Genomic DNA, 16,932 nt, shown 5'->3' with positions numbered 1-16,932 from the left:
ACACAGACCATCCGGGGGTTAACGCGACCCTTGGAAACCTAGCTTTTGTCACTGTGGCCTAGCCGTTACAGCTTGGGTTGAAGGCCGTCTCAAACCATGCTTCACTAGCGTCCACATCCGCCCAAACGCGCTGGCCTTGAGGGTTGGTGGAAGACCACGCAGCAAGGTAATCCGTCTGAGCTCTGGGGATGTGGCCAGGCCACGCAGCCCAACCTCCTGAGGCGCTGAACTGCAGGTCGAAATGGTATTAGAGCACGAAGTCGATCCAATTGGAGACGTACATCCATTTGTTCCAGGTGGCCTCGACCTTTGTGTACTTCGGGCCTGACAGTGGGCCGTGTGGCACGAAGTTGAGGTAAGTTGCGGAGCGTTTGCCGGTCGTCCACTTCGGTACCCATGCCTGGAGTGTAGGCGGGGGGACATTGCCGCCCATCCATGTTCCCTACTGTTGGTTCACTTCCCATTGCGTCAACGTGAGATTATGTTGTCTCTAATGTATGGCGCAAATATTGACATTCTTGGTATCGCAGGCCATTTATCTTCATTTGGTCCAGTTTATGCAACAGAATTGGTGGCCAAGTTGACACTGGTTAGTCTTTTTTGGGCAAACCACCTGGTGTGCGCCTGCTTCAACTAAAATAATCTGGAGACGCTTTTCGAAGCAGTGAGTAAGCTGACACAGAGTTATAAAGTGAATTGTACTGTGGCGCATTCTGTATGGAAATATCCTGTTCACTTGGGAAGGTTAAAACCTCGGTGGACAGCCCCCCACCGAGTCCTCTTCTATCCACATTCCTTCGAAGTCTTCATTTACGTCTGAGTATGGCTCTCATCGCAAAAGGCCTTGCGGCAAAACAGAGAGAGAGCTCTGAGTTTCAGATCGTCGACCAGGCCAAGAAGGAGTACAACCATCCAAGCAACTCCATTTTTCTACGCAAGTCTGGCATTCTCACAAAAGCTGTTGTGACGATCTTCTTCGCCATTGTGTTTTGGTTAAACACAAGATCATCCAATTTACATCCTGCGCCCACTAACGACTTCCAAGATTGTTTGAATAGAGTCTGTGGTGGCGCAAAACAATGCGCGAGATATTCAATCATAGGACAAGAGGACGTGTTCTTAGAATGGGTTACTCCATTCAACCGAGCTCGACCTGTCATTCCTGTTGCCGTTGTCCGACCCCGAAACACTGAGGATGTCTCTGGATTCGTAAAGTGCGCAGCAAAGCACAACATCAAGGTGCAAGCAAAATCCGGAGGTCATTCATATGCGTAAGTCTACCAAAACCACATTCCGTGAGATTACAACCGGTATCTGATAATACTTACAAACCATCTAGTAACCACGGTGAGTTCATAACAAGTTCAGCCTTCCGGCCAATTGATTAACAAGTTTGTTTCCTTTAATGCTTAGGATTGGGAGGACAGGATGGGTCTTTATCAATAGACCTTCAAAACTTGAGATACGTGATCGTTAACGAGACTTCATGGGACGCCACCATCGGGGCCGGCAGCTTGCTCGGTGATATCGACGAAATCCTGGAGAAAAAAGGAAACCGGGTGTTCCCTCATGGGGTATGCCCAGGTGTAGGGATCGGAGGACACGCAACAGTTGTAAGTCTGATTCTTTGCTCACTTTCCTGAAAGATAGAAAACCGATTAACGTTGACTAAGGGCGGCCTTGGTCCTTCATCCAGAATGTGGGGAGCTACCGTCGACCACGTCCTAGAGGTCAAGGTAGTGATTGCGAACGGGACCATCATCACACCAAACAGGAAGTCAAACCCAGACTTATTCTTCGTAAGTTGTAGGGTCTTTTTACCAAGGCAGGATGATCTAACGAAATTAGGCTATTAGAGGAGCTGGTGCAGGCTTCGGCGTTGTTACTGAGTTCAAGATACGAACTCACAAGAAGCCACCAACGACCATACACCTCATCAATCGCACACCGTATACTAAGCTCGATCAGATGGTTGAGCAGTTTCTAATATGGCAAAACCTTACGGGGGACCCGAATCTAGATCCGCGTTTTGGTACCGAGTTTGCCCTAGAGCCCCAGGGTTCTAAGATCACAGGAACGTGGTTTGGAACAAATGAGGATTTCAAGAAATCGGGAATCTCAGAAAGGCTTCCCGGCGGTCTTACGATAGTCGAATCCAGCTGGCTTGAGACCGCTCGCTGGCTATACGACAACGCCCAACTCTATCTTGCAGACATACCTACCGAGTTTCTATCTCGAAGCCTCGGACTGAGAGAGCAGGATCAGCTTTCACGGGCTGCCACCGAGAAACTCTTCAGAATGGTTAAAGAGAAGGCCAAGAAAATCGACGCTAGATGGTTCATCATATTCGATGCCACAGGAGGCGAGGTCTCAAAGCCTGCCATGAGTTCTACCGCGTACGCTCATCGTGATAAGGTTCGATTCTATCAATCATACGGCTATAGCCTTCGGGGGCCGTTAAGTGGACCCAAGGAGGAGCTTCTGATGGATATCCATCAGTTTATCATCGAAAACATTTCTGAGGGGCCGCACACAACATATCCTGGATATGTAGATCCATACTTGGAGAAGCCCCAGGAAACATATTGGGGATCTAACCTGCCCCGACTTCAGAAGGCCAAGACTGCATGGGACCCTGCAGATGTTTTTCATAACCCCCAGAGTGTCAGGCCATTGTTACCACCTCTAGTGCTGTTATTTGCATGCCGTAACCATGCTGCGCAACAGTTTCCCAAACCCAGATAACCCAAAATACCATCATCATATTCGTGCTGGCAGTTCGGGAACGCTTGTTGAGGATGAATCGAATTCAGTCCAAGAAGTGACCAAACAAGAAGTTAGCAGTGATCTGTACCACCGCCGAGATCAATGAAGACAAGGCTTGAGATGGTACGGAGAAGTAAATTGACGCATATGATCCTGAGTATGACCGCAAGAGGGCGGCGGAGAAACAGAATGGAAAGTCTTGATGAAGGTGCGACATCAGCTTTGAAGCCGGCGTTCGAACATCGGCCAAGAGGGTACAACCTAGCACCTTGAACATAACATATACGTCTTTTCTTACAAAAATGCAAAGGATTGCTAATAAAATCTCTAGCAGAGAAGCCAAAGTTGAGTTTAAAAAGGAAAATAATATGGGGTAGCATATTCAGCCAAGGCACCCTTCTGATAACAATGCCAAGGGTTTCACCATGTGAGTTATCATTGCGCATTTTCAGGTTCTCCGCTTGATGTTTTTTACCAAGGTACCCATATGAGGTAAAGCAAAATTGGAATTAGATTCATGTAAAACGGTTCAATCTATCACAGAATCTGACTCAGACTTAGGCTGGAAGTTATGAGGTCAAAGATGCATTCATTATAGCTGCACCTCTACACCTCCATTGGGAAATGCCAGTGCATTGCTTTCAAACATTAGAAGCGCCTTTATAGCAATTTGGGCTGCATAGACAAGGTGTCTGGCGTGATTGATTTCCTGAAACCTCTATTCAGGGTCTTTGTTAAAGACTTCTGGGGCCTTTGCAATGTAACACATCAAGCTTATCAAACCTTTTTATGGGCAAAGTAATTACCTCATGGAACTACTCAACCCACTTTTATCTTTGTTCTATCACTTGGGGGCCTATTAACTCTTGGGACTGAGGCCTTTCAAAGTGTGCACGCGTGACAGGGACGCAGCACAAGTCTAGCCTTTCAAGTCCTTCTTTTGACTAGACAGTCGCCAAGGCATACTGAGTGAGTCAATTTTGACAAAGTTGTAAGTGACCAAAGTATAGTATCATACAAACACAAAATTATCCCAATCTACTAACTGGAAGTAAGGAGGGTGGGACCATTAAAGGTCAGAAGCCAATTCATGGCAATTTTTCTTTGTGGAATGTGGCCTGGAAATGATCTCATATGTGCGAATCAAACAATAAAGCAATCAACTGTAGTTTTGGTGTATGGGGAAGTCATTAGAACCTTATCTGAGCCTCTGATTCTTTGCCTGTACTCGCAAATATGTTACACCTGCATCACAAGCAAGACTCTGAAGTTGCATGAACAATCAAGACTAATGTACCGATCGTTTATTATAGCCTGAGCTATCATTATATGAGACGCTTGGTCAAATATATACATTGAAACGCTCTACTTATTTAGACCCGTCCAGACCCCTCATAAGTGTAATGATTCGCTTCTATGCCTCTACTCCTGCACTGAAGCACTTACAAGCTCGAGGGAAAATCAATTCATATACAATTTTACAATGGAGCCAACTTTCAAGATCAGCATGGAGGCATCGACCAATTGCGATATAACCATGCAGACTGGATCGTACACAGCCCCAAGTGGACAGACCTGGGCATCTTGTGTTATCTTGTAGATACGAGTCACGATGTCCGACAATTTCGACGAAAAACATGAATTTTACTTCATAGTATGTAAGGCCTACACCATCTTTGTACTAGCAGCTGTAAAGCTAAAGCCTTGCGTGCGAAACAGAACTTTATTGGAAGGGATGCCGAGATGGTATCGGCCTAATCAAAAGAATCACTGTGTATGTCTAGGGTTTACCCAATAATAGACTACTCTTGATGATGCTTGGGGTTGAACTGGAAAAAGCCGCGTTATAGTATGCACTCATCCCGATGGAAGTTTGTCCACCTGCCAAAGAGGAAGATTGTAGCGCGATCATCAACTCATAGGATAACTGAATCAGATGAATGAGTAAAGTGTGGTCGGGATTGCTCCCATTCAATGCATCAACTTGTGGGCTACAGCATTTGACATTCACCTGATTTTCGATGACACGGGCTCCTTTATTTCGTTTTTTTTTTGAAATTTATACTGATTTGACTACATTCTTTATCGACGTTGCACTTTATCCGCCAAAGCACAACTAGGCAACCCAGGCCTATCAGCTGGAGGGCGATGCCTCAGCAAGAGACGGACTGATGAAAGAAAGTGTGTTAATGAGCGAAGTGTAGTGTCGCTGTAAATGCGAAAATCCCAGATGAGGCCTCATGAAACTTCGAAAGCATAGAGGAATAGAAAAGAACATTGTCAGATCACCAGCCCAAGTTAGCCATGAGGTTTCGGCGCTTGATGTTGCGGACGTGCCGGGTTGAGCGGGAGCCCCTTCGTGCTACACTGCTGGCGCCACTAGCGATGCCGCCAGCCGCTTTCCCTGCCGCCGCAGCTCCGCCAGTAGCGTCCTTGGCTTTCTTGGGGTCAGCGGAAGCGTTGTCCTTGGCCTTGAGTTTACCCTTCGCGTCCTTTGCATCCGGGGGAGGTGGTGGTGGTGCCGCCGCGGCGGTGCCATTCGCGGCTGCTGCAGGGGGAGCAGCCGCTCCCTTGCCCTTGGCATCTGCCTTGGCCTTTGCCTCAGGTGCCGTACCATTGCCGGCCGCGACATCCGGTGGAGGAGGGGGGGCGGTACCTTTAGCAGGTGGCGGGGGGGCGGGAGGTGCAGCTCCGTCAGCAGGCGGTGGCGGAGGAGCGGCAGAATCGGCGGGTGGCGGGGGCGGAGCGGCGGCATTGGCACCTGAAGCCGCATTTTCCGAGCTAGAGCCCGAGGCTTGGGGGTCTGATGAAGAGCTCTGAGAGCTGGATGAGGCACCATCAGCAGCCAAGGGAGCTGATTTAGCAGAAGATCCATCATCTAGATGAAGTTAGTTATTTACGTAATAAGAGGGGAGTAGTGTACGGACTTTGAGCTGAACTGCTAGCGCTATTTTGGGCAGACGCATCACCCGCATTCCCATTGGAAGCAGAGCCATCACCCGTGTTCGCATTGGAAGCTGAGCCATCAGTCGCATTCCCAGAAGCGGCACCAGCAGCAGGAGGTGCCGGAGGGGCGGCACCATCAGCCGGGGGTGGTGGAGGTGCGGCACCAGCAGCCGGGGGCGGTGGGGGAGCTGCACCAGCAGCCGGGGGTGGTGGAGGTGCGGCACCAGCAGCCGGGGGCGGTGGGGGAGCTGCACCAGCAGCCGGGGGTGGTGGAGGTGCGGCACCAGCAGCCGGGGGCGGTGGGGGAGCTGCACCATCAGCCGGAGGTGGTGGAGGTGCGGCACCAGCAGCCGGGGGTGGTGGAGGTGCGGCACCAGCAGCCGGGGGTGGTGGAGGTGCGGCACCATCGGCCGGGGGTGCCGGAGGAGCTGCACCGGCAGCCGGGGGCGGTGGGGGAGCTGCACCATCAGCCGGAGGTGGTGGAGGTGCGGCACCAGCAGCCGGAGGTGGTGGGGGTGCAGCACCAGCAGCCGGAGGAGCTGGGGGAGCTGCACCGGCAGCCGGAGGTGGCGGAGGAGCTGCACCGGCAGCTGGGGGTGGTGGAGGTGCGGCACCAGCAGCCGGGGGCGCCGGGGCAGCGGCGGCTGGAGATCCAGCATCTATGTAAAGTAAGTCGGGTGTTCGACAATCTTCTGTATGTAGCGGGACAAACTTTTAGGGTTTGCGGCAGCATCACTTCGGGCAGCTAAGACACTGCCACCACCTAGTCTTTGCACAAAGTCCCTTATATCGACATTTCGCGACCGGAACGAATCAATATCCACGGCTCGTTTAGTGTCAGCTGAGGACTCGATATCTCGACGAGCGTCGTAGTTGGCCGTCACCGCTGCATTGAAAAGCAGCGCTGCCACAGCGGCTTGGCGCCAGGAAAGAATTGGAGCCATCTTTGACCAGTGCTCCGGTCAGATATACAATAAATGCAAGAAAAAAAGCTTCTGGGACGTCAAGCCTGACAGAAGAAGAAGAAGAAATGAAAATTGCGGAATCTACACTGTAGATTGCGACAACTGTAAGGAGCAAATGGTGAGGATATAAAGGATATGATGAGTCTACAATATGAGTCCAACATGAGAGCAAAGTCGATGGACTCTGTCTAGATATAACTTTCCAATCCGAGGAGCATGTGGGTCGATGATGCTCCACCAGGGACAACCGGCTGAACTTGCTTTTTTGAAAACCGGTCACAGCGATCATCGACCAACCCAGACATTATGTGAACTGGGACAGGGGCCAGTTTGACACGGGCATCATGGGAGGGGCCGTGGTGGTGGGGGCGATATGACACCGGACAAAGCAAATAACGTAGTCGGACTGGACATGGAATCAAGCTAAGCCAGCAAAGCAAGGGGTGGCCGTTGAGAAGTTCACTTACGCAACCAGGGAATTTGACCTTCAAGGGCTTCCGGGCTTCAGCCTGGACGATAGAGACAGCGCCGTGACGAGCTTGGACAACTTTTTGAGAATCCAAAATTAGATACACATGTTGAGATGATTCAGGCTAAAGGGGTGATAGACAGTGCTCAGGGTCGATCGACAAGCCAGTCTCATTTCGAAGGGCACTGTCGGCTCTGATGACCAAGGCTGGAAGACAAGCAAGCTTAACGATGCCAAATATGCAACGGCCCGCGATGATTTGCGCTCAGATCCTGTCCTTGGGGAACTGGATACGTACGGGGGTTGCTATTGGTTTCGTCAAGCAAGGCATGTGGGGGTATGTTTTGTCTGTGGCCTCTATCAGAGGATGGGATATGTTGTGAGGTCAGTCAGACAGCTAGGGCTTCCCTGTGTGAAGCTGCCTCAGAAAGGCAACCCCCCTTTCGAACAAGGGTTTTCAGGGATCAAAAAGCATCGTGTGTAATTATGTCAATTGCGAAATCAATGAGAACTGGCCACAGAAAGCCGTTCAAGACGCAACCGTTTCAGCTACGGAACTTATCATACCCGGAGTGCCTCTACAACACCATCACAGCTTATGGCGCTCGCGAGTGGTGGGCGTGTCGTCACACCAAGTCGCAGATGTGTGCCAAAGAAGGGTAAAAGACATCGGATAACAGTAAACCTCACTAAGTGAAAGGCTCAGGCCTTATCGGACGACTATTTTAAAAGTCGATAGGCTCGTTTCACATTGTCTGTTTCGAGGCCACATAACTCGCTAGCAGAACTTCCATAGCGACACAATAGCGCCGTGATAAACCTTTAACAGATATAAACCAGCCCGTGCATCGTCTCGAATGGGCCACACTGCATGCCTGGAACAGGAACTCTCAACAGCCGACTGCTCTAGTTGGGAGTCGGGGTCATGGATGAATCGAATCCGATTCGGCAGCCCCGATCATCTGAATTCGCTCGTCTGTTTACACAAGCTGCATACGCATTCTTGTCGTCAGCTATTATTCCATCGTAACAATTATAGACAAAGATTAAATTAACATTCCGACGACATGCCCACAACCCTCGTTCCTCTGAAGTCTCGCAGAGTGGCAAATGCGCAATACAGGACAAAACATGCATGGTTTTTATTTTATTTTATCTTATTTTAAAAGCTTTTCAGCCAACGGCTCACCAGAGTTTCAAAAATGATGCTCGCGCTCTTCTCTGGCAAGCCACCAACTAACCGTAGCGGTCAGACACCCGCGAAACAGCGTGTGTATCTCTAGATAAATCCACAACGGGCCAAGGAGAGCATTAGACATTCGAGACCAGGGTGCTTCCGCATTCAATTGTATCAATGCAAGCCAGCTTTCAACGTAAGATTGACTCTCAGGCCGAGCGATCGATCAGCGTACTTTGTTTTTTGATTAGCAGGGAGATTCACTTATCCATGTCTATCAGGAAGGCCCGCTGATCAGCCAGGATCTTTCTCTGACGTACATTGTCGAAGATCGCCACAGCCACCTTCTGGTTGTAGGAGGACATATATCGCATGAGCAGATAAGTATCTTCAAGCTGCACCCACAAATCTACCCCAGCTATAGCTTCGATTATAAGACGGCAGTGAACGGTTGCAACCCATTATCGTCTGACCTAAAACCCCGAACATGAACCTGGGAAACCCGATTATCTGATGGCCCCATGCAACCTGCCAAGAGGAGATCGTGAACCAAGATGTGCAAATCCACTTTAATATGCAATTAACATAAGCTGGAAGGCAGCGCATAGGCATTGCGTAGAACAGACCAGCAAGACCCTTGGGAAGTTATCCTGGGATTTGTCAGGCCGCTCAGCAACCCCATTTCTCTCCTCCACCCCAATAAGAATGTCTCACGATCAACCGAACTATTTCTCTCGAATACGAATAGTAGTTCGGCTTATCTTAGCATCTTTCTCTCCTTCTTTATGGCGGGAACATCCAGTCGAACAGTAAAAACCAGCCTGTGAAGCAAGTTCCATAATGTTTCGAATAGCTAATCTGTATTGTCTACACCACCACATCGAAACTCGATGCCCCTGTTCTTTCCACGTGACTAAATTAACATTGGCAATGTTTCTTGTCTAAACTCTACGAGAGTGACTGCGGTAAATCGAACTCATGCTTGGTTCGTAAGAGCATACAATATAAGGTCATGCATGGCCATATTGAGAAGGAACCGACCATAATGGCTAGGTTTGCAGGTTCTCGACATATGACATGTCACCTTACCGATAGCGTATCCCAAATATCATTTGCCTAAATACTCATTTGACCTCAGGTTAGGCTCCATATGGTAGTACATGATCATATTTGAAAGGGTGGGGCCGGCACTTGCAACATCCCAACTCTAGCCTTCTGGACGCTATAACAGAGTCATTATACCGATATTGGTGAAACTTGGGGCGAAACCTCTTCTCCATTTGTTCCTCCCGTGAGTACCCGCTTTGGTTCCGCTAGCTCGTCCACGTTTCTCAAGTTGACAGATTACTTTGAAGTGATCGCACTTGGGTCTTCATCAGGGAATCCAGAATGCTTTATGCCACATGTCAGGGTCTTCAGGAAAGGATTCGACCAAAGGAAGAGGCAACGAAATGGAAATTGGAAATGTGTAGTAACCTGGCCATCTTACAAATGTGCCGCTTATCACATTGTGAGGCATAATTTTGTGCGTTCTCAGATCTAAACGTGAAAGCAAACTCCGAGCTCGTTCAAACTTTCGGCTCCGGACTTGACTCACATACAAAATGACACTCACCCGAAAATTTCCACTTCTGTAGCCACACTTCCGGGCTTCCAGCTGTCCGGCTATCCGATGGCTTCTCTTCTGGAGGGTTCGACGTGGTCCCGGTGGAGAGCATGTCGGCGGGAAAAGGCCAGACTTTTGCAGCCGCGCACGAGATGACACCCGGGTTGTGGCCTGTATGCAGTATGATCCGACACGCAAGTCCAGATGCTCTGATTCAGGCACATTTCCAAATACTTCAAGGCGGCTGATCCTAGTCATTGAAGCGCAGTTAGCTCGGACTTTCCGAGAGCGCTAGCTCCGTAGACTGAGGACCGCTGTAAACGGGGAATCCCCTCTATAGAATTCTACAATCACTGGTCATGTATCGTTGACATAAATGTAAGAAGTACGTCTATTAGGAATAGGATATGCCACAGAGGAAAAGTCTCGTGTACTTGCCGTGTCGATTACCCGCTTTTGACTTGGCCTTTTCATGTCTAATGCGAGTTTTGCCTGTACTGCAAAGACTAACCTGCGGCATCAGGGGATCATTCTGCATCTTAAACCTGGCTCAGCATGGCCGTAACTCCCCGCAATCCGCCGGATGAACCCAACCCCATCTAGCTCCAAGGCTGCTTCATCCTACCATATTCGTCCCATTATATTCGGACCCGCAGCATCATGCTCAAGACAAAATAACCACCAGGAGGAGTGCAGGCGGCGTGGTCACTGCGATTAAAAACCATCCAGCCTCAATAGTGACTACGGCAGTTCTTACGATTCCCAGAGCCATCGTACGAATAGAGATTTCGATGAATGCAGACAGCGAGCTCATCAAGCGGGCGGAACAAAAGTCACATTGCACACCATGAGGAAATAATCCGATCTATGATTTAGCTTGAGCGAAATGAAGATGAAGAAATGCCGGTCTCACAGTCAACCATTAGACATCAGACAAAGTGGCAATCTAGCCAGGACACTCTCGTCGGTTGAGACAAATGTCCAACTTCACTGAAAGGGGGACAAAGCCAGATCATCATCATCAATCACTCAGCCACCCTAACCACAGAGTAGAAATCCCAGATGCCAAGATTCTTTCGGTGGATACGAGTTATCAGACGCACCCCCCTTGTATCGAAGACATGCCTTTTGACGTTTTCGCACCTGACATCATTGCTACTATGGCTAGGCAACCGCCAGTCTCTGATACTGCCTGAAGCATCATTGCAACAGTGACGGTACTAAATGAAAACGTCTCCGCTCAGGTTGTACTGACTATAGCAAGGCACCCCAGCAGAACTTTCTGTCTGAACCCCTTTTGTCTGAATGCTGAGGCGATGGTGCCGTTATGCCATAGGTCTGCAAGTGTCTGTCCCCGGTAAAACGCCCCTGAGAGCTACGGGGCATCGATCGCAAGCACCCTGGGATCGATGAATGAAGTCTTTAGTGGCCACGGCTCCGAATTCTACTCCAAAAAAATAAAAAAAAATACAAGCGTGTGATACGAAGTGGTCCTCGACAACCTAGTATGAATAATCCTAGATGTTGTTGGACGCCCAAGAAGTTTGCTGCCTCCTTGGAAATGTCCTCCAACAAGTCGATACCCCTCAGTTCCGCAGCTCTTCACACACCGACATCTATCAATCATCAGATAGATTCGCTGCCTCCTCCAGTAGCAATCTGAGCCCGCAATTAAGCGATGTGCCATGTCGCCAACATAGTATTCGAGCCGGTGAGTAACTGTTACCGATAGTTTCCACACGAAACTCACAGCCATGAGAAGACTATCACAGCCGCTATCACACTTCGCAGCAATCTATTTCTTTGTGCTATTGGCAGGATTTCAATGACCCGATTCATGTCATATATGGATTAAGACCCCGCACCGCCCTCCACCACAGGTCAGAAGCTTGGAAACCCGAACGTTCCTCAAACTTGCTGATGACCAAGACTTTCGGACAATTTCACGATGCTGTGAGAGGCATTCTGATCTCGGAAGACGTTTTGGTATTGTATTACTCTTGCAATCTTCTTTTGTCAATTTGCCAATGCCTCTGAGTTGAGTTTTAATCAGTGGGTGTTTATGACTGAGGCCGGGGCCTTTTCGTCCAGCAGCTCTATCTTTTTGTCGCCGCTGGTATACGAGCGTCACAAGCGACGCCGTTCACCGTAAACCTAAGTTCGTCGACGATGAATTCATTGGACCACCCATCGCAAACGCTCAGCACGACGTCGACTTCACTCTCAAGTTTGAGTAAATATTCTTGCAAATCGTACCATATTCAATATTCCTAGCTCTTTCGCCACTAAGTATCGTCTTGCTGCTTCGCAAGTCCCCTCTCGTGGAAGGTATTCTCTAGCGAGTTATCAAGACTGTACGTCTACAGTCAATACTTCTTTCACAGTCATACAACCACTGATATTTTCCCAGCTGTATTGGTTTTGCTTTCTACAAAATCTTCGTGCTGGGTATTCCCATACGGTCTTTTGTTGAACCTACCAAGCTCACTATATTATTCGTCAAATTATAGATCCTGTACTTCGCGGCAACGGTGTCATGTCGATGGGGAACCTTTATGCTCATTATGGCTCGCTACAACTTTCTATATGTTTTCTCAATGAACCCTTTTAAGGGCGCCAACCCATGCAGTTGCACTCTAACACTGGCCTTCTTCACGCCAGCTATCACTCGCTGATGAAATTTCGAAAGACGGCTGCGAAGCCCGTTGAATTATACACCACTCTGAAAAGGTTTATGATTGTCTTTGGCCGGCTCATGTGGTTATTCAATAAAACTTCTCACGAGGATCTACAAGGTGATGAAAAGAGCATTGCGACTTCATGGCCGGTGAAGGATGGAGATGAAGGGGGGTTTTTACATCTTACAGGTAAGTCAGCACTGGGTTCCTGAGTCCCGGCCCTTTTTCGCTAGTACGTTCTGCTAGATAATTCTTGGCTAATCGAATTCAAGTACTTCCTAATCTCAGTCGAGGAATGGGAGTGGCGATTGTGTCAGCCAACGAACGAAAGACCTTGCGCTAGGGGAGCTAACTTCCACGATTGAGCTGGCCTAAAAAAGGTTGCAATGTGTGGATGGGCCAGTCTTTAATGGCTTACTTGGATCATATTTAGCTAATCCGATGTCTAGCGGCAAACCATCCGGCGTCCTTCTCTTTCTATGTGTATTAGACTCTGACTCTTTGCCCCGACTGCGCGACCAACGTGCCCATCGAAGACCAACCGCTCCATACAATCGGCCGCGTCACCATCCGACAATGACTTATCGCCGTGCCCCAAGACAAGGCTTTCCTTCCGGATGAGACGTCTTTCAAGAAAATTTGGATCCCTTTTCCATTGCCACCAGCGAAGAGTGCGCATTGAACCTGGGGTCTGCAGGTGAGATGGAGTTACGTTCAATGCTGCATACTTCGGCTGGTGGATTGCTGATACTTCATGAACTGAGAAGTGGTGTCGACAAGAACACGTGGATAGAGTTACAGACGATCTCTCGGCGCGTGTGTGAAGCCGATGTTATACTGATGGTGACTGATCGTCTTATAATATGGTTATGGGATTCTGCAAAGTGCTAGTTAATATATGGAATCGATACGGGTCGTTCAGCACGGTGTCCCGGCGGAGTTTGTGATGCAAGAGAATAGCCTCTTCAAAGATCTTGAGACGTTTAGTAGAGGCGAGTAACAGTTTTTCAATTCTGTTGACAGGTATGTTGGAGCAAGTAGTCTGACATTGCCATACCAGCGAGTTTCTGAGCTGCTGCGAGCGTTAACCATGGTTATTTGATGGCATCATGAGGCGCAAAGTTTTTGGTTTCGTCAACCTTCAAGGAAACCTGCTTCTGTATGTTTTATAGCGAATACAGAGGCCTCTATGGTCGCCCATCTCTTTCCATCTCTACCTAGCTCTCACTGCTTGCACAGAATGATGACTGTTACCCGCCAGTGTTTTCTTCCCATGCAGACTGGTATCCCAAAGGGGCCCAGGCGCCTGTCAGTCGACTACTCGTCGGTTGGATCCCGAAGAAAGAACTGCCTGACGAGCTTTGAAGTTGTCAAGGGAATATTCCTCCCTTCTTCTTGCCAATACGCCAGCGGATGATGACGGAGCCACATTTTATGACGGACCTCCTCGCATTCGTGCGCTGAAAAATGAGCTGGCACTTAAGGGATACCGTTGTACTACATAGAAATGAAACTCGAGCCTTTTTAAACTTTGCTAGTGAGCTTGGATATCTCATCAAGTGCATTGTCAGGGAAGTCCTTGATGCCCTGAATGAATCGCCGCCATGGAGACGCATGGGGCAATATGCGGCTTTTAGTGAGCAATGAGGTAACTGATAGTCAAGCTTCGACACGAAGAGGGAGGCAAACTAATACCAAATAAAGTTATGTTCATACTGCGGATGGTTTTCAGCCGAAGATATACGATCAGTTGGGCATGCATGGTGCCCATGCGAACGAAGTCGATTCAATGAGTTGCCTCGAGAGCAAGGAACTGACATCGGCATTTATGGGCAACCCAACGCTGCCGGTGTGGTAATCTCCAGGCACCTCCGACGTCAGATTCACTCGACTAATCACAGTAGATCGGATTTGTGGCGGCTGTGGGATGAGCTAAAGCATTGGGACCCAGAGCGGCGTTAGATGACGAAGTCATTGTCATTGGTGTTGCACATCATCTTTGAGCTTGTCGTTCGGATTTTACACACGCCTCGATGAGCCCCAGTATGCCCCTTTCTCCTAGTAGAGTGTTCGCGTTCATGGTACTGCCCATCGAGATTAATGCTCCCTTGGTTTAACGATTGCATGGTAACAGTCTTATTAGAAGGAGAGAGAAAATAAAAGCTTTGAACGAAATAGGGGTATGGGCATTATTAACTGGGACCATCCTTCAGCATGGGCGATTCTTAATTGCCATCCATACGCCGCCTCAACTATTTTAAGCCAATAGGACGACGGCGTTTGCGTTTAGTGCACAATGGAGCGGCCCGGAAGAGATCATTCATGCCGAAGACAAACAGCTAGTCTTGCGACAAGGGGGGGCCTAGCTGACTCCTCATCCGTCTTAACCGTCTTCTCCTCTTTGGCCGGCTAACCTGACAACGCCGCCGTTTTACCCCCGAAAGAGGGGAAAGGCGATAGGAGTCTGTTTGTAGCCTAGGCATTCTGTGCCGCATCGGCACCTTAGCTACACACCTTGGCAAACTGCCGACAGCCACGCGCCTGGCAATTAGCAGCCAGTCCAGCACACCGTGGCAAAGAAGCCTGCAACCTGCAGGTGGAACGATTCAAGGACGGAGACAAGCCGTCATGGAAAAAAGGGGGGGGGGGAAATCATGGAAAAAAGAAAAAGAAACAAAAGGGAAACTCAGCGCATCCAACAACTCTTAAAGTTTTTCTTGCCTACGCTAATGACTCTTGAGGGGACAAAACACACCGGACCTTGGCGGTTTGCTTCGAAGATGAGTGAATCGACTGAGACGGGTATGGTCTCACTTACCAGTGGAGTCAAGAACGGGGCCTTCGGTCACTCAGTGTTCAATGCGACTTGGGGGCTAAACTAGCGTACCAACTCGTGCGTTGGTGGAGAGGGTTTGCCGGGCATTGAACATGGAAATTATCTGTTGGTTTGGACGTAAGTCGTGCCCGAGGCATGCGTTCATGGCCTTGTTTGTCACTCAGTTTCCACTATGTGACCACACCAACCTGCGCTATTTGAAGCGCTTAGTTCCCACACTTTCTTGGCTCCTGATTCTTGATCGGGTTTCCCGTGATGGTTCTTCGCCTGTGTATACCATCCGCTGGTCTTTAGTATGCGATTCTCCGTGGCCTGTGCCGCCTTCTTCGCCCCGTTCACAGTCGCTGCGGGCGATGTTCTTGAGTATAAGTCGACGCCCCCTGGGCAAGTCATCAAGGACGGGGTTAAGTTGCGGATTCTCCCCGTCGGTGACTCCATCACCTATGGTTTTGAAAGCAGTGATGGGAACGGTTATAGACTGCAGCTCGCCGAGGACCTTCTTGGTAAGTCAAGCACGCATGCACGACGACATTTTGGATGTACAACTCGGCCATTGGCAACCAGACCTGACGATTCAGTAGCCAACGACGTCGTTTTTGCCGGAACACTCCACTCTGGCAACATGACCGACGGTTACTATGTAAGTCGTGCGACGAAAACCAGCCTTTTGCTGTGCATTTTTTCTGACACTCAAGGAGGCGGCTTGGCCTGGCAAAACGATTCAGTATATCGCAGACAATGTCGGGCCTTCACTAGCACAGCGGCCTAACATCATTCTCCTCCATGCCGGCACCAATGACATGAACCGGAATCGTATCATCTCTGTAGAAGGCAACGATCCGGCCGGCGCCGCCGACCGACTGGGAGGCCTCGTAGACCAGATGATCGCCGCCTGCCCTGACGCCACCATCCTCGTGGCCCAAATTATCAACACCTGCCTTGCGAACCAAGAGCCGGCAACGACCCAGTTCCAGAAGCTCATTCCGAGCGTCGTCGATGAGCGAAGGAACGCCGGCCACCACGTTCTGGCTGTGGATTTTGCTTCTCTGGGCGACGCCATCCTCCGGGCCGATTGCGTCCATCCGACAGACGGAGGCTACCGCATCATGGGGGATTACTGGTACGATTTCATTACACAGATTCCGAAAGATTGGATCAACAACCCTATCGGGAATGACCCGAACAGATCCAGATTTCAAGTTGCAAGTGCCGATAAGAGTGTATCGAGTGGCACGAGTGTCGCTACTTCTCAGTTCAAAGGGAAATGGCTCATGTCTTTGGCATTTCAAGTAGCGGCTATGCTAATTATAATGAATAATCGAGTCATGTCTTTATGACGTTCTGAATCATATGGCTCTAGACCATGATGAATGCAATGATACAGAAATGAAAAAGACTGATTTGGCTTTGCAACGTTGTCAGTTAGGTAATCACCGTGTTCTACGGAAGGATATACAATCATGCAAGCAATGATTAAGTTCCAATCAAT

The 16,932-nt window shown here is 49.2% G+C and overlaps 3 protein-coding genes across 3 annotated transcripts; 2 read left to right on the top strand and 1 right to left on the bottom strand.

The window, feature by feature from the left end:
* Positions 1–822: 822 nt before the first annotated feature.
* Positions 823–2,745, top strand: LY79DRAFT_684126 (uncharacterized protein; the record flags this gene model as incomplete). Its single annotated transcript, XM_060564621.1, has 4 exons — positions 823–1,258; positions 1,414–1,613; positions 1,674–1,799; positions 1,849–2,745. The coding sequence occupies 4 exons, from the start codon at positions 823–825 to the stop codon at positions 2,743–2,745; spliced, it is 1,659 nt and encodes a 552-aa protein (XP_060407007.1).
* A 2,183-nt stretch (positions 2,746–4,928) lies between these two features.
* On the bottom strand, positions 4,929–6,656 carry LY79DRAFT_654309 (uncharacterized protein; the record flags this gene model as incomplete). Its single annotated transcript, XM_060562642.1, has 3 exons — positions 4,929–5,644; positions 5,694–6,170; positions 6,425–6,656. 3 exons carry the CDS (start codon positions 6,654–6,656, stop codon positions 5,052–5,054), a joined length of 1,302 nt encoding a protein of 433 aa, XP_060407006.1. The 3' UTR covers positions 4,929–5,051.
* Positions 6,657–15,681: 9,025 nt separating this feature from the next.
* On the top strand, positions 15,682–16,908 carry LY79DRAFT_573499 (GDSL-like Lipase/Acylhydrolase). Its single transcript, XM_060559479.1, has 3 exons — positions 15,682–15,946; positions 16,025–16,083; positions 16,142–16,908. The coding sequence occupies exons 1-3, from the start codon at positions 15,739–15,741 to the stop codon at positions 16,778–16,780; spliced, it is 906 nt and encodes a 301-aa protein (XP_060407005.1). The 5' UTR covers positions 15,682–15,738; the 3' UTR covers positions 16,781–16,908.
* The last annotated feature ends 24 nt before the right edge of the window (positions 16,909–16,932 follow it).

The sequence above is a fragment of the Colletotrichum navitas genome, assembly GCF_030913465.1.
Source record: "Colletotrichum navitas strain CBS 125086 chromosome Unknown LY79scaffold_203, whole genome shotgun sequence".
Lineage (NCBI taxonomy): Eukaryota > Fungi > Ascomycota > Sordariomycetes > Glomerellales > Glomerellaceae > Colletotrichum > Colletotrichum navitas.
This window is presented reverse-complemented; position numbering and strand designations above follow the sequence as displayed.

Coding starts and splice junctions, on each gene's coding strand:
- LY79DRAFT_573499 (XM_060559479.1), top strand. CDS start 15,739: ATGCGATTCTCCGTGGCCTGTGCCGCCTTCTTCGCCCCGTTCACAGTC. Junction 15,947..16,024: donor GCTCGCCGAGGACCTTCTTG/GTAAGTCAAGCA, acceptor ACGATTCAGTAG/CCAACGACGTCGTTTTTGCC. Junction 16,084..16,141: donor ACATGACCGACGGTTACTAT/GTAAGTCGTGCG, acceptor ACACTCAAGGAG/GCGGCTTGGCCTGGCAAAAC.